Here is a 22,569-nt window from a genome sequence, read left to right on the forward strand (position 1 = left end):
GACCTCAGTACCAGGCACCACTTCAATGTGAAGCTCATGTTCAATCTCCTCGCGGGTCTACAAGAACATGTTAGCGGAAATTCGTTCAAGAGACAATGCTGGACTTGCTGTCTTTTCCGGATCTTTCGACATGGTTATGAATTTCTGGCTTGCAATTATACGTCTTGGACAGTGATGCGATCAAAAACACAGTGATGGATTTAAAAAAAAGCCATAGTAACATCGGGGTGAGGACGTGGGCAATAAATGTAGACACAGGGCAAGACACATCGACCGATACAGTCTGGTCGAATTACCGACGCGATCTGCGACATCAACCTGTCGACGACACAGCTACGCGTCTAGTGTTACCATGATCCTGGGTCGACCAACCTCAAACATTCGGCATGTCTTCGCGGCAGCTGCCTACGCTCAAATGTCAAGAGCCGAACCACTAGGTTGAACTCTATGAGCTCTCCCCACGCGACGGCAGGGGGAAGAATGCGGGGAAATCTGGAGAGACGCCTAGATGGGGCAAGGTGAACTTCAGCTCATCTGACAGGCTCTCATGAAATCTATCACCGGAGCTAAGGTCAAGCAGTCATCCCAGCATTACATGGGGTTGACCAATCAACCCGTCGCGGTTTTTGAGGAGGGTGTGCCGACAGCTTAGCATCAGTCCTATACATCCAAATCGGCACCATGTTGCCGGCATCAAGACAGGGGATGTCACCCCCAATCCTCCGACATTTTTTGGAAGGAGCTTTATCATTCCGTGGGATAATACTCGCGCGCGGCTTGGCGATTCGTGCGGTATTGGTCGATACGTCTACCATCGCAACAAGTGTGCGGGTAAAGATCAAGCTTTGATAAGACCGCTGCTCCTCTAAGCCTCACGAGGACAAATTCTCAATCACTGTTTTAATCCAAACCTACGTTGCACGGAAGTGAGCGCGTGGGGAAGAGCCCTTGCAAAACGGCTTGAACTCTGCCGAGAAATCTCCTCTTGAGGATTCCAGGGTGAAGACCGTTCTCATTTGGTCTAGTCACTCCACGTGCCCAGACAAACATGGCCAAGCGAAGAATTCTAGTCCGTCGTCTCTGGGTGCCGACGCTAAGGTGCCGACAGAAATTCGATGCATTGACACACCATAGTCTTTTGGGAAGCCATTTACTTCGCCCAAGGGCAGCTGAATAGATATTTCGGAGTGCCGAAAGAAGTGCGTTGACTATTAAGCGCGTCAAAGAGCCTAGACCAACGACGTGTTGCCCGTTTTCTCTGTTGGTTCAGGTGATCCGACGGTAAAAGAAGGGCATGCTCAGACTGTGAAGAAAATGGGGGAGAATAATGACTCAGTATCTATCATTAACCCGATTCATAACCTAGCGCTTTGTGGCCACGGAATCGTGCGAAAGCTTGTGCTGAGAGAGCTTCGGAGCATTGAAGCTTGCTTCATTGGGCGAATCACTCCATCTGCGTAAAACTCTTGGGAGTCTCAGTACATAGCTCAATGTCCCGGATACTCCTCACTCCACGGAATCCAAGTCGTTATGGAGGCCAAGTTCTAGCAACTAGGTAGGAGTGAAATCGAAATCGCACCTTGTATCCTCGAATCTGATCGAGAATACCACCCTCGCAAACGCCAGTCCGTGGCCACAGCAGCTCCTCTATCCAATCGGAATTCAGAAACGTCACGAAGGCCCATATGCAGGCGATGACGCTTCATCTAGCAGACAATTTGACGGGCCCAACCCGAGGAAGCGTCTTGATCATGGGTGGCCATCCCGTCTACTTGGGATGCACTAGACATCCCTCAGGGTTACTCGGCAGTCTTCTGGGAAGTATACCATGACCCATCTGTCTCATCATACGTACTTCCACGCACCCTACTTATGAACGATGCCCCTGGATCCATGCCCCATGCCATCGACACCATTTAAGTGTCAATTGTCAGCCGACACTTTAGCACCCCCTAGCTGAATCTTTTCCAGATTGACCATTGCGAACGTTATTTCATTCTCGTGTATTTGGTGGAGCAAGACTATTTCGGGGTATGATGGGGTCCTGAGTCGTCGCCGGCACTTGTACCTTGGACAGAGGGATCCTTACTTGCTACAAGCAGATGGTCTGCAACAATGCCCACGAAGTACGGGTCAGTGCCATAGACTCCATGATAGTATCCAACCTGTGAAGTTCTATATCTACTAAGGGATACTCGCATAACAGTTCTCAATGAACAAGACTTGCCCAAAGCGTGTAGGTGAGTGGGCTGCGGCTGCCGTAAACACACCTCCTGTCCAGACTATGGTGTTCGGTCTCTGCTTTTCACACAAGGCACGCACTTGAAGATCCGATATGTTCATTATTGTTGCAACCTAGTCGGTGCCCAGGCTCTTCTCAGGGGGTTTAGACCGAACATGAAGTTCGACGAACCCAGAAGGTAGTCGCTAGCTGCGTACAGGGTCTGGGTGATACAGGAATTCCACGTCAGTCAAACCCCCATGCGCTATGGTGGGAAAAGTGCCCTTATCCTACCATGAGCCATGTGGGCCGCTTGAAAGAGGGACTCAAATGATGAGAGTCAACTAGCTTCATGCTTACGTTGATCGCTATAGCTGTCTCTTCAACAAGCAATAGCAAACTTGCAAACTGTTATACAAGTGATAACCAATTTCTTTTCTATACTTCAAGAGAGCCGGAGAACGAGGATCTCTCAGGGGTCCACGTTCGTGAGACTTCAATTGCCTCCAGCTTTCGACCAAACTGGCCCGAGAAACCTAGCCATCTTTTTCCATTCCCTCTGTTCGAAGCGAGCTCCAGCCGAACTGCTCTCAAATTTCAAATAGAACTCTCGTGGGAAATCAACCTCAAAAATCGAAGAAATAATTGAGTTCAGATACATGACTGGATCTGCCAGCCGGCGTAACCCGAAACGCAATGAAGAGAAGGTGGGAAGTTCGGAGGTCCTTGGTGCCAGGGGCGAAGATGGCCATGAAAACGTCGCAACTGGCCTGATAGGATTGCCACACAATTCTACCTCAGTCGCGGACAATGTAAATGCAACTAGGTGCTGTCTGACGAGTCCATTTGTGATGTTAGCAAGCTTGCCCAATAGGTCCAACAAGCACATTGCACCTCAAGCTCGTACTGAGCATGTTTCAATCGAAGCTTTCTGTTCCCAAAAATACTCTTGCTGCTGGCAAATCCCGATCAGCAGCAGAGCAGCTGCTGCCCAAGGATCAACGGACTAACACGATAATTCAGAACCAGTGTTGTGCCGGCTTTACTCAGCACGCGCCGCCCCCAGGCTCCCGCGTCCGAGCACGGGGAGTGGGACGGACAGTTAACGGGTATTGGGGGAGCTGGAAGCCCGAACCTGGTGACTAAAGCGCCTTGAACCCCAGAAAAATCGGCAAAAGATGTCAAGAGCAAGAACGAACTTTTTGGCCACGCAGAATGACGCAGCTGCATGCAATTAGTAATGTAGAATCTATACGCAATCCTGTAGGGAAGTGGAACGGCAAATTGAACCCGCTTACATAACGAGGTCCTGTTACAAGAGTTACTTGGCAGTATCTGAACGTCGACCATTCAAATGTCAAGTATGCTAGTCAGCAAAGTGACTTCAACGGCCTGATACCACGTTTAAATTCCGGAACAGCTCCGACTTCAATACTCATGGAATTTCTAATTGCGGAAGAGTCGAAAATAGCTGTGCCTTTCCCCGCTCGGTGATGAGGCTCGGGCTCGAGGATATCCGAGGGATCAGGCGATTCGCAGCCAGCAGCAAATCAGTTCTGTCAACAGGACTTATATATATGCATCGCCAAAGACCTACTTCACCTCTCAGAATACACTACTCACAACATCATAACCATCAATAAGTATTCACCAGCGACTCTCTGGTTTATTTTGTGCTGACCAAACGAAATCAAGCTACCCTAAAGCTCAGACTTTACCATGACCGAAACCGTCCTTGTCTTTGGTGCCACAGGCAACATTGGCGTAGCAGTCATTATCGGTGCTCTGCGCGCTAAGCGCCATGTCATCGCCGTTGTGCGCAGTCAAGCCAGTGCCGAGAAGATGTTCAAGTACGTCGGCAGTCGCGACAACATCACCGTGGTTGAAGCCGATCCTACTTCTGAGGACTCTCTCCGAGGAGTTGTCGACCAAGTTCGGGCTGGCAAACTCCCTGCCTTTCAGCATGTTTGGGCCTCGCGTACGTTCTACAATTATTCGCAAGCTTTATGTCCACGTAGGTTAAATTAACGTTTATGACAGCTGGTGGACTCTACTGGGAGACTCCAATTTTGGAGATTGACCCAGCGGCTCTTCGCGAGGTTCTCAATGTCAACTTCGAGTCGTACTTCTGTGAGAAAACTCCAAAACTCCATTTACAATATCTGAAGTTAGACTGAAGACTCCGATTGCTAATGATGCACCTAGATGCTTATCGCGTGACAGTACCATACTTGCTTGAGCAAGGGTTTGCTGGCAGCACTTGGACCTTATGTACAGGTGCTCAAGGCGACTATGGTTTCCGCGCTGCTCCCGCAGTGACGCAAGGTGCGCTTTTCAGCTTCGCCATTGCTGCGTCTCGGGAGAATGAAAAGACAAACATCCGCTTTAACGAGGTCTACCTCGCTTACCGGGTTCAATTCGAAGTCGACGAGGAAACCAGAAAGGCTTGGGCTGGAGCTCACGTGACCACTTGCGACGAGTTTGCTCCGTTGTACCAGCAGCTTCTGGATAGAGAGGATATCACGGGCAGCAGAGTCAAGGCTATCACTCCGAAGGATGTTCTCCAACTCTCTGTCGAAAAGAGATACAAGGCCTGATCATGTAAGTTAAAGGCTCTGTACAAATAGATCAGAGTGATGATAAGTAATATGATAGATGCCCGAGAATCTCAAATTTCCACATTCAGGGAAACCGAGGACTAAGCTTTGCAGATGACGCATGATATTGGAGTTCGATGATGTATTGGAACGCCGCCTAAATCGTGATGTATGCGAAGCATTTCTTGTGGCTCTCGTGTGAAAGGTACAAGATCAAATGCTCCAGACAAAATGATTGGCAAATTGTTGGCTATTGCTGTGATTCCATTAACTAGCTATATACTCGTAAGTGCTTCCACAATCGATGGTCAAAGTAGGTTCCCGAGCGAATGACGTTTACTTGAGTACGACCTAACCGTGGGCCTAGTCCGAGACCGGGCTGGATCCGATATTTCGGTTTCGTATCTGGCACACAAGCTCACGATAACCAGAGCCTTAAAGAGTTTACAAGACTTGAGTTATCGGTGCCCCGCTATGTGATAGGTTCATCATCAAATCATACGCAGTCTATTGAACAGGTTCACTCTCCGCAACGCTGCCTCAACTAGACGGCCAATGGATGACATGACCGAAGTAATCGAATTTGACTTCAGCCGCAGAGCCAAACCCTCTAGCCCCACGTACTTTTCGAACAGAGATGACTGCGATGCCGAGTCAGTCACGATAGCCGACGTACAAATCGTCTGATCTTGGGATGGTAGTAAAGGCCAAATCAACGTTACTCAAAGCCTGTTGTGCACGCCAAATTAACATTAAAAGGATTCTGGAAGAGAAATACGAAAGATCCACAGGTTCGACCGGGCTTGCCTTGCGGAGGAGTGATGACGGGGAATGAAGCCAAGACAATGTCCGTGGATGCGACGAAGAAGTTCAGACGAATCACGCTCTACATGCGACATTCCCAGACAAATCGGAAAGGGCTTGTGGCTACTCAGCTAGCCGTGGTAGCCGTCCCATCATTCGTCACTGCAGTCTTGAGACGGGATGGCAAGGGAACCCGCGTATGAATCCCCATATTTAGCAGCAACCCACGCCTCCTGACACGCGCGCTCCTCGATCAAGTTGGTTAAACTTTTTGATAATGCAGGTTGTCCTTGTTCGAACAAGACTGGTTCTAACAATGACTGGAAAATAATGTTGATCTTCAATTTTCATTCATTTACTAGAAGCCGAAGGGCCTGAATGATCGAACAGATCCTGTCTAGCTTTGCGGCTCCTCCGGGCCATCTGACGAACGATAGTGATTATCAATCGGAAAGACCAGATACAAATATCGGCGGGCGAGCAATTGTAAGTTGAGAAGTTTTACTAGTCTGTTTGAACGCAACACTCGTTCGAAACTCACATTCGTTTATCACTATGTTACAGTCACTCACTCCTTTAACTCTATTAAGCTCAATGCTTCTGGCATCTGGCCAGGGCGCTTTGGGTCATGGCCTTTCCGACCATGCCAAGCGATCAATCGATCAAACAATGCACATGTCCAGTAAGAGAGCTCTAGATGGTTTCTATGTCATCGATCAGCAGGCTGGAAGTGAGTGGGGCTGCAGCGAGGAAAAGATCGCCGCGTTGGAGGGTGCCGTCAGAGATACGCAAGCATTGGCCTTCATGGCTTCTACTGTACTTGCCGAAAAGGATTCCGAGTTTTCTGATGCATACATCTTTTGGTTTGGTGGTAAGTTTCGACTTCTATGCCTAACAGTGCCTGGAGGATGGTCTGACAGTCGAATGCAGAGGACAACACGAAGGCTGCCGTAAAGAACTCCATCAAGACTCTTAACTACGATCCTGTTCAAGATTTCCTCAAAGCTCCTGGAGCACGCAACCGCGTCGATGATATGAGGATAGACAACCTCAGCCCTACCGGGCTTACGTATATGTGTGCTGCCGCAGATGATAGCATGTGCGCCGGCGGAATGGCTGCAGCAGCCCACCAGCACGGGGCCGGAGGGTTATCAGGTCACTCCATCGTCTTATGTGACCGGTTTTTCGGGGCCAACTCACAACAAGACATGTTGCGGACTTGGAAAGATACGCGGAGACTAAGCGCCTCTTCCGGCTTTTGGTTGTTGCACGAAGTCCAGCACTTAGGAGCCATCGTTAGTGATGGTCGACGATGCGTCGATGTCCCTGATCCTAATGAAACTGATGGCAGCGGCTGCTATGACGCTAACTGGTAAGCATCGATTATTATACGATCTCTGAATTCTCGCACTGCTAAGAGCTTTGCTAATAAACCAAAAGCTGTTCGAGACTCAAAGGCGCCGACAAGATTAGAAACGCTCAAAACATGGCTTTCTTTGCATTGGAGGTCATGGCAGATCCCCAGAGCGGTGCAGCACCCGGGCAGTCATGCACCATTATGAAAAGAGATACGGGCAGCGTTTTGCTCGGAGGACCCGAAGATCTTATGGCGAGAGCAGACTACAGTCCAGATGCCAAGTATGAGGCGATGCTTCGTAGACAGGCCAAGCCATCGTCGACCTGGATCACGACACACCGAAACAGCACAAGCTCTCGTGTCCTGACCGCTCATTCGAGCAAAGTGCCGGTGCCATCTTCGAAGAAACCTACTGGGTCGGCGTCGGCCTCTCGCTCAAAGCCACCGGTGCCTCCTGCATCTTCGGGACCCCAATCCATCAATCCAACGCAGCCATCGTCGTCAGGACCTCGAGCCAGCAATCCGGTGCGGCCATCATCCTCGGCACTTCAGTCCAGCAAATCAGCACCACCACCATCCTCAGGGCCTCGATCCAGCTCCCGGGGCCCTGTCTTCACCACCAGGCCACCTGTCCCAGTGAGCTCCTTTTCAGGCGCTTCATTCTCATACTCGTACTCTACAGCCCCGCCAACCACTGAGGAAGGTGGGGTTCCAGTTGATCCCATTGTTCCCATTCCCATTCCTATCGCACCAGTTGCGCCGGTTCCTCCAGTCGTGCCTCCAGTCGGCGGCGGCGGGAACGGCGGCGATAATGGGAACAACGGCGAGAACTCTAAGCCTGCAGAGTCAAATCCTCCAAAGACCTCGGAGCCTTCAACCCCGCCTACCTCGTTGCCACCGACATCTTCATCAAAACCTTCGCCTACCTCGTCGACACCAGTCACCCGGTGTTCTTCGAGACCGCCGCTCTCAGTGCCTACGGGAGGTGATGCATCACCCGACAGAGACGGATTCCCTCAGGCAGTCTACGACGGTCTTGCCGCGGAGGCCCGTAGCACCAGCAGAGCGAGCAGTTCTAGCTCTACCTCCTCGCCACTCATGGTGATCACTGATGTGCCCGAGCCTGAGACGACAGCTGAGGTGGTGCCTACTGCTACCCCTACTGCTGCTCCTGTCAACCCAGTTGCTTGTTACAACTTTGACATTAATGCCTATGGATACTGTTGTCCGGGCCCGGGCAACCCTTGTGAGAGGGATATTGGAAAGTGCTACTTCAACGGAGAGGGCGTCTCTGGAGGTGCAAGTGGGATTGTGCCAGATGGAGCCCGGTGCCCGCCTCCTCCTGGTGCTGAATACTGCAGAGGCCCTTGCGAAGAGTAGTTTCCTCAGGACAGGCGCGAATGGCCACAGACTGTTCCGCGTGGCCTATGTGGAAGTCTTCCTCAGTCCACCTACAATGGCAAATTGGAATATAATCTTGTGCACCCGTTGCTGCTTCCCGCTTTCCTTGTCGGTGATGCCCCAACAGTCTACCTCGACTTCCAGGTTTCCTTTGATTTATTCTGTAATACTGGTTTTGTCCGCACCTTTGCAGTGAGAAAAGACCTTGTCCCACGTACCGTTGTTTGAGGTACGTCTCAGAAGTTGGACAGAGACTCGCTATTTTCTCTCCGGCGTCTAAGTACTCTGTAATTTGTAGGAAGCGATAGGCTAATTACTAAGTTGCTATGCTCTCGACCTTAATGATCAAAAAGAGTCTTAATAGCCCACACGAATCTAGAGTTGATGTGAAATAACTTCGAATCAGGACATGGATGATCCCCGCTTCCACAATAACAACATATAGCCTTTGTTATACCAAATCAACTCCTCATCAGAGAAGTGTCTGACTAGACCCACCAACTCAAAGAAGACAGTTGTCAGTGGGTCAAAAAGTGCGTACCCCTTACGGAGGATGCAGTCTCTCATTCGTTATGGTTATCATTCTACTTCCTTCGGACGGAGCCTAAGAGGCTTCGGAGGAGCACCTCCTTGCTTTCAGGAAGGATCGCAGTATGGAAAAGCTTACATGTAAGCATCCGCTTATTGGCTTGACGTATTATCCAAGCAGTATCGAAGACTTGAGTTGGATTATGCATGTTCGGCTTGGATAGCTAGACGCTTACGGGCCGTAGAATGTGCCACATGCTTTGAGCGAGCCTTTGACCATAAGCTGCGTGTCAAGTGACAGATGGAGCTTAAAGTCTCTTTCAGATGCACTTACTTAGCTTATCAAGAACCATACTTAGTAAGTTGTTGATGAGCATTCACTGATTGGCCTCCATACGAATACATGTAATTTTAGGTAGTTTTATAAAATACTCCTGCATCTATATTAAAATACTCCTGCATCTATATGGTGTTCTTGTGTGATCCAACTGTGGCGCCTCGCCTGGGTGCTTGCGCTAAGGTAAGGATTGAGACAGAGCACGTAAGGGCAGATGTATACGGTACGCCACTGAGTCTCAACCGGGATTGAAAGATGGTCCCTTAGCATTTCATGCCATCATAGTGACCTCTCTCCGTAAGAATACTATGTGGGTGGCTTCCGTATTGTGGCTTTGCTTGAAAGTATGACCACTGTTGAGGTGCCACGTCAGCCATTTGTGTCCGGATATCTCATTTCTGTCGCAGTGCAGCTAGGTCTCGCACGACGCTGTTCCAGCTATTTTGAGTAGAGGGCCTTTCAGTGCCATCTGGTTGTTCTATGGCAGGATGATAACAATCGAACTATACGCTGTGCCGTCCTCCCGCCTTGGGCAACATCAGCCAGTACATTCACTCCAAGCACGACTTTCTCGGGGACGCCGGCTTGGCATTCCACCGACAAATTCATCTCTGTCGATTTTGTGATGAAATTTAGCTCTTTTTCTGCATCAGATCGACGATGACGCATCAGAGAAACGTGAGAAGGCATTGCTCGGTAAGCATTTTTCATACCTCAGCCTAGCTGCATTGCAGATCACCACTGCCAGTGGGCTGCTAAAGCGGCACACAGACAAAGTCCCGTACATGTGTGTAACAATATTCATCACCTTTCGACTGGATGATCCTCAAGGATAACTATCGAAAATGAATTAATCGTGACAAGCACTCATTCCGCTAAAAGAATCCATGATTGACGATGTACTGAAGGCGGTGAAGTATGCGACGTTGCTACTTGTGCTTGGCCAGGCTAGGATCTCACTTGTGAACACGAAGGCTCCGGCTTAAGGGCCTCCTGGAGACTTTTGGGGACCACGCACAAAGCCCCCCTGATATGGTTCTCACTGCAAGCTGGGGTGTCCCGCCGAGATGCGCTCAGGTCTTCGACCCTGGATATCGAGTTCCTATTACCATCTGCCCAAACTTCCGACTGATAAAGAGGCAACGTGAGCTCTCTAACTCGGCTAGGTTAGATACGTATCTCTAACAGATATTAATGGCTAGGCGATTTGCGTGATATGTCGTCGATCGAGATTGTAAGTCGACTTTGTTATGTCCTCATTGCAGCAGCCAAAACATCACCTGAGGATAATGAGCAGTAGTCGGATACCTCCCTATTTCCTGACGCCACGCTATAAGACCTACTGCCGACTCCGCAGTGACTGGTCCGTCGTTTATTGGGCTGAATCCCTTTTCGCAAAGAATTGTTCTCGGTTCCCACGCAGAGAGTGAGCGGGTAGTTGCAGTAATAGCACTTTCTCCAATTCGGGAGTGCCAAAGTCAACGCCATAGAGGGGTTTGAGGTGCGGTTTATTGAGGTATTTACCCCAACTTCGAGCCAGTCGATTTTAAACGGAGGTCGGCCCTTTCGCATTTTCGCATTTTCGCCTCGAGGAAGTTGAGCTTTTTCCACCAGAAGTTGTGATAACGAATCGATGAAAGAACAGCCTTGCATGGCAAGGGACTTAGAGCAAGGAATGTAACTGATGCCTCTCGCACGATCAAGCCGCCCCTGGCCTGCCCTTCTACAAGTGCTCAAAGTAAGGGGTTGGACATGCTCTCACCCGCATACTGTCCAGAACTCCGTCCAAGTTAAAAGATTAGCGCCATAAGCCGCCATGGGTCGCATGGTACTGGAACGTCCCCATGATAACCCTGATCAGTCGAAATAAGGCGGCTTGCTTCTCGCCCGGTCTCGTCTAGGCAGCAAAGCAAACTAAGGTTTCTTTCACGCATGATGCGGGCTGACATAGGTTTATGAAAAAGTTGGCTGGATGCCGATTAGTGAATGATAGGTAAAGGAAGCTTGAAAACTCACGACATTCGAGCCCGATGAGGCGCCTTGGAGATAGACTGAGGCCCAACGCATCGAGCCCACGTACCGGCCCTGTTTTCACTAGGTCAGTGATATGCGACAGCTGTCAAAGCGAGTCTGAGTTCATCCACAAGCCAGCCAACTTACTTTAAGATGTAGACAAAAGCCCTGCCGTTAGGCAATGATGCTTCTATGTTTCTTTCTGAGATATTCTCGAATCATCCCTATCTCTTTGCCCTTTTCTCGTGAAGGTTCAGATAACCGGTATCATGGACTTCCAGCCCAAGAAACAACCTTTCAGCCGAGGTTCTGAGACTATCGTCCCATGCCAGCACCAATCAACTGTGTCCTCCCCTTGCACCCAGTCCCCAGTGCAGGCGGCCTTCCCACAGCCACATGCCAGATCTCCAATTAGCCATGGATGTTCTGCGAAAGGCTTTCCTTCCTTTGGCACACCAAGCGCTGTCGGATACTCGCAGTCGAGTGTGTATTCCCCTAGTCCCAACACGGTCACAATGGGGTACTCGTACTCGAGCAGTGCCCCAACAGACCGCACGGCGTCCTATCAGCCCGTGCCGCCGCAACCACATTCCGCCTATGCTGGTGGCTCGTCATATGAGATTCAGGCAACCTCGATACGCCCGTCATCTTTGCCGCACCACAGTCACCCGAATAGCCCTTTGACGTCTTACTCGGGTTTATCAGGTCACTCCTCCGCCGCAAGTTCTTACGGCTATCCCTATGCCGCTAGTTCTGCGACAACAAGCCCTAGCACAGCGAACACGCCTGTACAGCCCTTGTCACCCACACTCATTGGAGTAGGGAGTTGGGACAATATCAGACCACCCATAGAGAACTATGAGCAACCAACCATGGACCGAAGCAGTCGGGAAGGGCGTAGAGTGTATGTCACAGATTTCCCACCCAATCCCGCGCGATCTGAATCGATAGAGGTCCATCGATCCAGCAGGTAAGGACCTCTGCAGTTGTCTGTCTTCCAAAACGGTTCCTGATTGATCTCCAGTCCTTTGAAAGAGGAAGACATCTATACAAAGAGACGCAGCGTTCGACCTTTGGCGTCGTGTAAAGATGACCAAAAAGGCACCAGCTCCCGGCCGCGCAAAGACGACGATAAGGAAGACAGAAGGAAACGGGGCGAACGGAGACGAGAAGGTGTTTCGGACAGACGTGAGACAAGAACGTACTAGTTTGGCATGTAACTTCCGGATTTTTTCCTTCCTCTGTAGGTTTCCAGTCACTCTCAAGGGCTTCTTTTGCACCCTCTAAAGATCTCATTCGGGTTTGTTGCGACAGTAGTGGTGTTAAGATCCAATCAACTTCTGGCTAGGATAAGACCGTTTACTGTTGCTGTCACTAGCACATGTACGAGGGAATTTCAAAATGCAGGTCTTCGAAACTTTCTTTCCTGGAATCATGAGAAGCTTAGAAATGTTTTTCCACTTCCATCCCTAGATAATATGACGCATCGGCATCCGCCTCTAACCACCATTCCCAGCGCTATCTGACGAAAAGAAATGAAGCTGTCAGATATTAAGCGACTCCCGGCTAAGCACATGTATGTGTCCAATAAGGCACCTTTTCCTAGTGAGGCTCCGAGGGCCCATGAGGCCAAAAGTGATTGATTGGACTGAGGCTGGTCGAAAAGTGAGGCGGAGCAAGCAAGATACGTCTTCTCCGCCCGGGTAGTTCGAGTCGTCCCAACCAAGGATTTTTGCTTTTCTCTGCATAGCGCTTCTGGTGTCATTGGCTCGGAACCTTGCCTAGTTACGATGAAGCTTTTTCAGACCAGGACACGTAGGTAGGAGCCCAATCAGCGATCCGAACTTCGACTTCGCCTGCATCGCCACCCTTGTTCTTCGTACCAAGTTAGTGGACCTTTCTTCAAAAAGAGACCCTTGCTGCCGAGGCTTCTCACCTTCCCACACAAATATGAACGAACTTGCTCCACCGTATAGCATTTGGCAGGTTCAAATCATGGAAAGCCAAGTGAGATGAGTAGCGCGGACCGCCCGGTGAAGCCGCGTCCGGGCAGGTGTGAGGAAGGACACCGGGTCCCAGAGCTTTCCATACCTAACCCCTGGAGAGCATATTAATAGAGTTTCTGGGGTCTTCTGTCTCCCACTGGACTCATAAATCATGTGATCGATAGAAGTTGAGCAAAGCGCTGCCAATCACTCCAACGTCGCCACAGGTGCGAGGCTGCAGACAAAGCACGTCCAAGAGTTCTCAGCCCCTGCGCAGCTTGAGAAGATGAACACCCAATACCAAACGCACTTTTATGGAATTTACGACTTCTCGTGCAAGAGATTAGATTGAGCCTGATAATCAGTATCAACAAGCATTCGGGGGCGCCTGGACGGAGCACGAGCCCCTATGAGTGTCGTTCGTAGAAACCCCTGGTCGTCAAAGCATAACTCTGTACGGAGTAGCAGGATTACTCCGTACCGTGAACACATGTCCTTCTTTACTAAGGTTTTACAGGGAAATTAGCCTCCGCGAGATGTGCCAAATTTGGTCAAATTATCCGTACTTGCCCTTCACTGATTAGTCGTCCTGTCTTTACAAATATGATATCGACGATTGAAGCTTTCCTGTACCGACGAGTGGAGCACAGCCATTTGGAAATCAGTCCACCCTCCTTGTCCTGGCACGGCCCTGATCGATGATCCAGATAATCAATTGCTTACTTAAGTTTACGACTAGTAAATCTGTCAAGTTACGTTTAGTCGGATTATACCTAGGCCCTGGCAATGGTCTCGTTCAGTGCCGGGTGGATTGGGTCTAGAGTGTATTAGGCTGGATAAGGAGCTATGAGCCAGGGGCTGTTCGGAGGCCGGAAGACCAGATGAACTACTATGTGCGAGTGCCTCCATAAGATTTTTAATCAAGCTTTCTGGCCAGTTTCTCTACCTGCAATCGGATATTAAGCCAAGTCAAAACCCCCGACGGCCGAATTGGTGGTGACACTCTCCGCGCCACTATGTACGGTCTTGCCGACGACTGTGGGTTCTGGAAGTCGGCCTGTGCACGCATCATGATCGTGAACTGTGAGTTTACTGCCTTGACTTCCGAATTAGGCATCATGGCGCAAAATCTCAAGCATGAGCCTTTCCTGTCAGGAATTAGTGGGTTATCGTTATGGCTAAATACAAAACTTCGGAAGTACTCGTCTCATATCTATTATCTGCTTGATCACCGCGGGCAGTTGGAGTTAATGTGATGACCGCCAGTTGGTAGAGCACACATCAGGTATGTTGCATCGGCTATCGAGCACCGGCTACATCAACAGCTACAGAGTTGGCCTATGCACGACAGTCAAAGTCTCGAGCAGGCAGATCCTACCTGACTCAATAGCTCTGCCCTGTTACACTGGCTGGCGACGGGCTTTGCCAATGGATTTTTTCCCCTGTACCAGATGCCAGTCGGCCTGTTCACCCCGAAGACTAAGAGACAATGGCTTTAGTCTAGTCTCCAATGAGAAGTTTGGAAAGTCGCCGGTTTTTGTAAGAGTTGTATATCTTAGTTCAGATTTTAGGCTTAGCGCGTTCTGAGAACATTCATCCTGAGTTCTAGAGCGGCGTCTAAGTGATCATTGAATAGGCCCGCTGCACTGGGAAATGGCGGATCTAGACTAGCCTCAGCTGGATTAGAACCCAGGTCGCGTGATCTTTGACTTCATGTGCCATGTTTTGGGTCATGGAACTTGACCCAGGGTTGTCAGGGGCTCACAGAGTGATTTTTTATGTGTCTATGACACGATTATAATATTTAAGACGTCTTCCTTCCGGGCCAATATTGATATTTCCATCCTACATCAGGCACATCCAACTCACCAGTCTTTCTTTGATCATTACTTATTTAGTCACTCTCTACTCACCCGTCATTTCATTACCACCCAGAACCGCTTAACACAGCTTGAAAGGTAGATTGCGCCCTTCAATTCCTTGCCCTCAAGCTCTATTACTTAAGGTAGTTAGACTAACGCTTGTATAGCAATCTCCACGTTAAACATTCAAGATGCGTTACACCACTGCTCTCATTGCTGCTCTGCAGGTCGCTGGCTTCGTCCAGGCCAGCCCCATTCTCTCTAATAGAGATGTCGCTACGCCTGTCGATAGCCAGGCTCTCGACGTCCGCATTCCTGGGGACATCTCCAACCTCGACGCCGACAAGATCGTCGACCTCGAGGTCCGTGGCATCGAGAAGCGTGCCACTGATATCACTCTCTCTGCGGACACCGGCTACTACAAGCGCGTCGCCTACAAGGGCGCCGTCATCTTGCTTCACCTCTTCTACGACCTGGCTGTCAACCACGTCGTCTTTTATTGGACCATTGATGGCACGACTCCGGCTCCCGGCAGCATCCCGCTCGCCTTTGACGACCCGATTGGCGGTGGTTTCCCTCTTAGACAGTACACCCACGACACTCGTTACAACCTTGGAAGTGCTATGCGCCCTGGCGATGTCATCAAGGTCACCCCTTAGATGCCAGTGAAGCTAGAATATGAGGGTCACTTGGACATGACCATGCTCAAGCTCATTCTTCAAGGTTTCGATGGATGGATCAAATATCGTAAAGGCTGGTGATAATTTGATCAATTCATTCACATGTTTTTAACAAGTCGGCCATCATTTAGTTAGACCGAAAGAGTAGCTTCCTGTATTGGTCCATCAAATTTCACAGCAGCTTAACCTGAAACTCAGATATTGTTACATTATCTGCGTGATTAATGTGAATATTGGCGTCAACTATGGCATATCAGACAGCTTTCTTGAGAATACTGCGAGCATTGTCCTTCGCATTTTGCAGGATATCGGGGGCACAACTCCCTTATATCTTTTCCCGAGTGCTGTAACTGATTGTTTCATACCACGAGCTGAGTGTTTGTATCATCAGTCATTTTGGTTCGCAAGGTGACATCATTCTTCAACCTCTCGTGACTTGGTATCCTAGTCAGACTAGCGCTTGAAAGTTTCGTTGAAAGTAGGTACTCAGTGACCAGAGGGTGTAGCCAGCTGTTGTGAGTATCTCAAGTTAGCGACACCCCTCCTGGAGAGCCTTCACTCACCGGTGCCCCAAAGTCCTATGCTCGCTGCTCTTTCCAGGTATACCAGAGCGTAAGAGTTCGCCTCGTTTTTACCACACACAATGCCAATCCAAATGCCCAGCAGTTACCGCGAGGGGGCTAGGCAGCCTTGCTTGGTGCTATGAGAAGCACGGCAGCGCCAGCCCGGGGAGGTGTTCGAAAAGTGAAAGAAACTCGGTGAAGGTGGGCAAACAGGTTGGATGGAAGGGCCGCCATGATGTGCTGGCAATGTGTAGGGCGCTCAACATTCCTTCAGAAGCCTCAAAGGGGCTTAGGAGGAGGCAGGAGAATGGGGCTTCCTACCTTGTGGACGACTCAGATTCATGGCCGCACCTCCGAGTGACCTTGGTGTCTTACTATTCACAGCTCAGAGGGCAAGACTAAAAGACGCCAACACCCCGGGGCGGTGAGTGCTCCCGTTGTATGTTTGTATCATCAGGCATAATGCGAGAAGGAGTGTACTTCCACTTCATTCTCGTCCAATACAAGCCCCCTTACTCCAGGTTCCCAAGATAAGGCAACGTTCGTATTCCTCAATATCGCCTCGTCCTTCTTACTTCGGCATTAGCTCCATCACTTCTGCCTCATATTGGTAGGGAGCAGTCTTGTATTTGGGTGGTCGATGGGAACTTCCCATTTGAAGGCTTCTGTCGTACTCGCTCGGATCCACACGCTGGCCTTCATGGCTTCCTCAGGGGTTCAAGTGACTTGAGTCCTGAGTAGTTTTTTAGCAGAAAGCGCAGCGTAACCATACTATGCCTCTACGCACTTTGACCACAAGCAGGGCTCATAGGGGCGTGCGCTCTGCCCCTCTAACATCAGGAGGGCATGTGAGCCTTCCAGTCGGTGGGAGCAAGCTTGACTTCTCGAGGAGAGTGAGAGGTAGCGTACATGACACAGCGGGCTCTACAAAACCCTCTTCACACCCATTCATCCATTGTGGCTTTTTCCTTGGACCCCAAGTCTTGCTCACCCACCATCAGAAAGCTCGAAACTCTAGCGGTGAAGATGGTGAGCCCTCGTCATTCCACTCCAGCCTTGCAAGGCCATCCACTCAGCGCTGTTAGCTATAATGGGGCCCAGGATGGATCCGCAGCGTGGGTATTGCCTACTTCTTTCTCTGAATGTGCTTGTCTAAAACACTTCCAGATCATCTATGAATATCCTTGTGGATGGCCATTCAAGCCATGGCGAGCATGGGTCTGCAGAAATGTGGCATCCTACGCATTCACTCACTGACTTCGTGGATGCCGTGCAGCGTGCGCATGAGAGGCTTGCAGATCGAAGCACCTCTGGCAAGCAGGCCAGGATTGAGGGGGAAATTGCGGCTGCAAGCGCGCTGAGCGCCATCCCCGGGTTAGATTCTCTTTTGCAACCTCTCAAACCGTCTGAAGACGCCAAATCTAAGCGGTTGACTGGGGGAAACAAGGGAGACTTTGCGAAAGGGGGTCGCTGATGCAGCGCATCAAATCAGGCTGAGACTACTCAGGCAAGTGATCTTTCCACCGGACCCCAGCAAGGAGAGGCGCAATGCAAGCGAGCTCACGTTTTAGGTCGACGTCCATGTACTGACATGTAGCCACAGAGCATAACTATTTTTGTTAGGACTCTGTTCAAGGTCTTAACCGCAGTTCATTGCTCATGATCTTGGGTGTCATCTACCTATCTACGTACGGAGTAGATGGAGCAGAAGCATCGGATTCTCGAGTGGCGAACGCGTGGTTGCTGGAATGCAACGTGACTCTGGATTCTTAGAGATGCTCATAATAATGAATTGGTGTGGCGAGGACACCTTGTGTGGAAAGGCGAAACTCTGCGGCTGTAGACTCCTCTTCTGATAGACGTACCAGACTTGAGCTTGATAGTGTAAAGCAACGATCGGAATCGTTTAGAAACCATTTTAATTACCTGCCTAATTCGCTTCTCTATTAGAGAAATCCGCACTGGACATCTTGGGCTATCACCACTTGACGAGCGGACTGGCATGTCGCGGCATACCTTCAAGCTGTAGGCCGGAAAATGAAGCCTGGGTGCTGTGATTTCTCGCTTGTTGGAAGCTCGGCAACACCACTACTGCACACAATGAGGGTTGCATCGACTGAGACAGACCCCAATTTTCCCGACCTTTACAGTTCAGCTATGTACAAAAAGAAATCGATAAATGTGATGGATCTGCTTTGCCTGCGTCTATTCCACAATTCATCTCGGCACGCAAGAATTAGCAGCGGTCGGCCCGTTGCCCCCCTTGATACCATGCGGCCCGTTTTCCATGGAAACAAGATGGGATTTGGACATTGCCGCCGAAGAGGAAAGTCGTAAAAAAGACTTGCGACCCACGGACAAAAGCCACCCTCGTCAATCTTGAAACATCCTGGAGAAAGAAATCCGATGGCATGGCACTGGCGTTTTCTGGGATCAATGATCAACTCTAAGCGCTGTCTTGACTTCAATCTCTTTGGCAATGTCACATCGGTCTACCGATCGAGAACGCCAGCCTGCCGACAGAGGTAAGGATCTCCGAAATCTTGCAGATAGCTGAAGCACCTGTGGCGCTGGAACGCTGAGGTGAGCTAGATCGACAGCTCCCACGCGAGCGGCTGTCGTTGAGAAACATGTCTCTACAATGCGGGGAATCACAACTCTTGCGAGAGCTGGATTATTGTTGCTCTGGCCCGAGGCTTGAGGAGAAGGTAAAGACGAGCTTGGCGAAGATTTGCCTTCCCTCCAACTGCACCGGCATGTCAGGCGATTTGAGATAATTTTCCGTCAGTCAAGACGGCTTTACTGTGCCGTCTGCGTCTGCTGTGCCTCAATCATCCATGGTCAAGTCTAATTCCCCTCTTGGTCATCATGCAGACACCAACACAGATCAGTCTTCTTAGTTGATTATTTCCGGCGCAAAGAATGGCAGCCGTGGATGACAACTTTGTTTCAAGACTTCACAATTGCAACTTCCTTGTCCGGAAGACTATCAAAGGCGGATTTACTAGCCGCCCGTTACAACATCAACAGGGAGCAAACCGTCCGTAGGATGGGCGCCAACACAGATCCCTCCACAGCCTGCCGCAAGATCATCTGTTTTGTATACCGACAGCCAGGTTTTCGGCTGCAGAGCTTACTGAATCCTTGCTGTTCTGAGATATTAGACCCCAACGGCCCCAGCTTGTGCCAGATCATCTTTCCAGGTTCACCTTCGGCCTCCCCGACTCTCCATCCTTCGCCACGGCTCAACATCGAGGGTATCACGACCTCAGGGGACTCAGTGGTCCTTTTGCAGTGAACACCCCCGGCAGTGGCCGTTATTCTTCTCCGAATCTGCTATACCCTTGAGAGCGCCGGCATCAACAACGAACACAGCTCCTTCATCTGCGGCACAGAACTGCGTTCAAGTTTTGACTGTGGCTGTGGACCTGCCTCCAGCGTCATAGCAGCGCATGCAACCTGGCGGTCCACAAATGTCAGCGGACCGGTAGACACTCGTCTTCTCTGGTGCAACAGGAAGACAGTCTCTGCTCCAGCAGAGTGATTTGGTCATGGGCTATGGTTCTCCTAGCAAGCGATACCATGTCGAACGGCCGCAGCAGTCTGCCTCGGCAGTGCTGCCAGTGCACCTAAAAACGAAGCTGTTGATCGGCCCCATGTTCCGGTATCCCTCCCCTGTCTCGTGATCTATGTTGCTCTTTACTTTGCATTTTCCAAAAGCTGACCTATCACCTAGTCTATGATAGCCGCTCCTTCATGACACATTCGGTTCGAGAAAGCTTGACGACATCCTTCACCGACAGTGGGCCAGGGTTATCCCTAACTTCAAACGACACTATCCTCCATCCACGGCAACGGCCTTGGCCTTGTTTTATCGATTCGATGTCGAAGCTCAGTACGATGACCCACGTTCGGGAGGGCTCGAGATATTCTGGTCATGGATAGACAGGACGCCTAAGGTTGTCACGGTCCCACGAGCACACATCAAGCTTGGTGTCACTGGCCAAACTATAAATATGACGGGGACGCATCGTCGTCCGACGACAACAAGCCGCTATTTCGCTCATCGTCATTTCAACGCAAATATCTACATCATTTATTGCCAAGTTCTCGTCTTCGATTGCTACACCTGTTGCTCTCTTTTGCTTCATCTTCAAGGAACCAGCTATGTCATCTTCTATCCAATACGGCACCGACGGCCGACTGTATTACCAAGCAAGCGATGGGCAATGGTATCCCTACACGGAATCATCCTACACAAATGTAAACCAAGCTTCGACCCAGCAATATCATCAAGCCCAATATGCCGAGCAACGCCCAAGCTATCATCAGCATGAAGACAACACAGCAGAGGCTGGAAGGTATTGAACATCGTCACCCCTGAGGCATACAAGATGCGGAACTTACTCATACTTCATCATAGCTTCCACGGAGACTACGCCGACGACGACGAACTCACTGCGGCTTCCTCATCTACTCGAGGCGGAGGAAAGGAGACTGTCAAGTATGTGAAGAAGCAAGAGAAAGAACGGAGACACCGGGAGGAACTACGAGAAGGCGGTCGATCGACTCGGAATAAGCATAGGAGTAACACCAAGAAAAAGATTGACGAGACCCTCAAGCCATTTTACAACAGCAAGTAGGCGATGGACATCGACATAGTACCACGTTGCTAAAGTGTACAAGCGGATACGGCAGTTTCTGCTCTGGAAATCTTGGGGTTTTAGACTTCTTGGTGTTCTCTTAGTCTTGTATAGTACCTTGGATGTGATTTCCTCATGTTTGTACAACTCTTCCCTTCACATCAGTGCATTTCAACTGTGCAGCATAGCATTACTGTCTTCTTTTTTGTAATTCTAGTCAATCCAGTGTAAACCTTTACTTAGAGCACTGCTCTTGATTGGGACATATGTACTTGGGATGTCACTGGTGGGTCCAGACCGACACACGCCCTCTCTTGGCCCTGACCTGACCACCTTAGCTTACATTAATCTCCGACATGACATCACGTCAAACGGCGAACGTCGGTCAGGAAGCTTGGGGTTGAAACGCTGTAGGTTGATTCAACCAGCGTAATACTTTTTACATCTGGCATAGCAGTTCTAGTGTTCTACAAGTCTAGTTTCTACATCTATAGTCTATACACTCGTACCCTTGTTCGCCGCCCTTCCTGGACTCAGAAGGATATTTATTCGACTCTCGCTCTCTTCTGGCCGTTACCGTTGGTGTGGCCGTTGGTACCGTTGGTCTCGCCCTGAGCAGCGAAGTACTCCAGGCTGCCCTTGGGGTCGGCCTTCATACCCTTGCTGCCGTTCATCCATCCGGCGGGGCAGACCTCACCGTGCTCGTCGGTGAACTGGAAAGCCTCAACAAGGCGGATAGTCTCCTCGACGTTGCGGCCGACGGGCAGGTCGTTGACGGTGATCTGGCGGAGGATGCCCTTGGGGTCGATGATGAAGAGGCCGCGGAGCGCGACGCCCTCCTCCTCGATCAGGACGCCGTAGTCGCGCGAGATCTTGTGGGACTTGTCGGCGACGAGGGGCAGCTGGAGGTCGGAGCCGAGGCCGCCCTGCTTGCGGGGCTTCTCGGTCCAGGCCAGGTGGGAGAAGTGGGAGTCGGTCGAGACGCCGAGGACGGTGGTGTTGATGGCGCTGAAGCGAGGCAGCGCGTCGTTGTACTGGATGATCTCGGTCGGGCAGACGAAGGTGAAGTCAAGGGGGTAGAAGAGGAGGACGACCCTGAAAAAAAGAGATTGATGAGTTAGCTTTAGGTTGTCTCATTTTCGACGCGCCGTTTCGCTACGACTAGTTCGGCGTGAATCCACATACCATTGTCCCAAGTAGTCGGACAGCTGAATGTCCTTGAACTCGCCGCCGGGGAAGACGGTGGTGGCCTTGAAGGCTGGAGCAGGGCGCTGAACGAAGGCGGTAGAAGACATTGTGACGGCAAAAACGTGTATCTTTGGGACGGGAAAGAAGAGAGCTAGCTAATGTGGATGAGATGATGACAGTGTCGGTAGCTCTGCGCCAGGAGGCGGAAATTTTCCTTATCTATGTTTCACTGATTTCAAGCTTCCGACTCAGATCCCGGACGTTGTGGATACCTTCTTTTGCCATTGGGTCCACAGATTGCTCCATGGTCTCATTTCGCTAATCTTTCACTGGTCATGGCGTGATGTGTTAAAGTGCTCAACGCGACGCGCTTTTGGTGGTTTAGAGTTT

The 22,569-nt window shown here is 50.3% G+C and overlaps 6 protein-coding genes across 6 annotated transcripts; 5 read left to right on the forward strand and 1 right to left on the reverse strand.

Annotated features, from left to right (window-relative positions):
- The first annotated feature begins 3,756 nt into the window (after positions 1-3,756).
- BDZ83DRAFT_179465 (uncharacterized protein) lies at positions 3,757-5,297 on the forward strand. The gene is made up of 5 exons (XM_060501515.1): positions 3,757-4,199; positions 4,262-4,351; positions 4,427-4,822; positions 4,877-5,103; positions 5,186-5,297. The coding sequence occupies exons 1-3, from the start codon at positions 3,941-3,943 to the stop codon at positions 4,816-4,818; spliced, it is 741 nt and encodes a 246-aa protein (XP_060367937.1). The 5' UTR covers positions 3,757-3,940; the 3' UTR covers positions 4,819-4,822; positions 4,877-5,103; positions 5,186-5,297.
- Positions 5,298-5,917: 620 nt separating this feature from the next.
- BDZ83DRAFT_179511 (uncharacterized protein) lies at positions 5,918-8,571 on the forward strand. Its single transcript, XM_060501516.1, has 4 exons — positions 5,918-6,108; positions 6,213-6,493; positions 6,553-6,994; positions 7,063-8,571. The coding sequence occupies exons 2-4, from the start codon at positions 6,217-6,219 to the stop codon at positions 8,357-8,359; spliced, it is 2,016 nt and encodes a 671-aa protein (XP_060367938.1). The 5' UTR covers positions 5,918-6,108; positions 6,213-6,216; the 3' UTR covers positions 8,360-8,571.
- A 2,881-nt stretch (positions 8,572-11,452) lies between these two features.
- BDZ83DRAFT_611387 (uncharacterized protein) lies at positions 11,453-12,768 on the forward strand. The gene is made up of 2 exons (XM_060507656.1): positions 11,453-12,228; positions 12,283-12,768. The coding sequence occupies exons 1-2, from the start codon at positions 11,528-11,530 to the stop codon at positions 12,464-12,466; spliced, it is 885 nt and encodes a 294-aa protein (XP_060367939.1). The 5' UTR covers positions 11,453-11,527; the 3' UTR covers positions 12,467-12,768.
- Positions 12,769-15,296: 2,528 nt separating this feature from the next.
- BDZ83DRAFT_649244 (uncharacterized protein) lies at positions 15,297-15,764 on the forward strand (the record flags this gene model as incomplete). The annotated part of the gene is made up of 1 exon (XM_060510255.1): positions 15,297-15,764. One exon carries the CDS (start codon positions 15,297-15,299, stop codon positions 15,762-15,764), a length of 468 nt encoding a protein of 155 aa, XP_060367940.1.
- Positions 15,765-20,040: 4,276 nt separating this feature from the next.
- BDZ83DRAFT_611400 (uncharacterized protein) lies at positions 20,041-21,254 on the forward strand. Its single transcript, XM_060507657.1, has 2 exons — positions 20,041-20,709; positions 20,772-21,254. Exons 1-2 carry the CDS (start codon positions 20,516-20,518, stop codon positions 20,989-20,991), a joined length of 414 nt encoding a protein of 137 aa, XP_060367941.1. The 5' UTR covers positions 20,041-20,515; the 3' UTR covers positions 20,992-21,254.
- A 282-nt stretch (positions 21,255-21,536) lies between these two features.
- BDZ83DRAFT_749683 (AhpC/TSA family protein) lies at positions 21,537-22,286 on the reverse strand (the record flags this gene model as incomplete). The annotated part of the gene is made up of 2 exons (XM_060513797.1): positions 21,537-22,086; positions 22,177-22,286. 2 exons carry the CDS (start codon positions 22,284-22,286, stop codon positions 21,537-21,539), a joined length of 660 nt encoding a protein of 219 aa, XP_060367942.1.
- Positions 22,287-22,569: the final 283 nt, after the last annotated feature.

This window comes from Colletotrichum acutatum (assembly GCF_030867785.1).
Source record: "Colletotrichum acutatum strain CBS 112980 chromosome Unknown BDZ83scaffold_21, whole genome shotgun sequence".
Classification (NCBI taxonomy): Eukaryota; Fungi; Ascomycota; class Sordariomycetes; order Glomerellales; family Glomerellaceae; genus Colletotrichum; species Colletotrichum acutatum.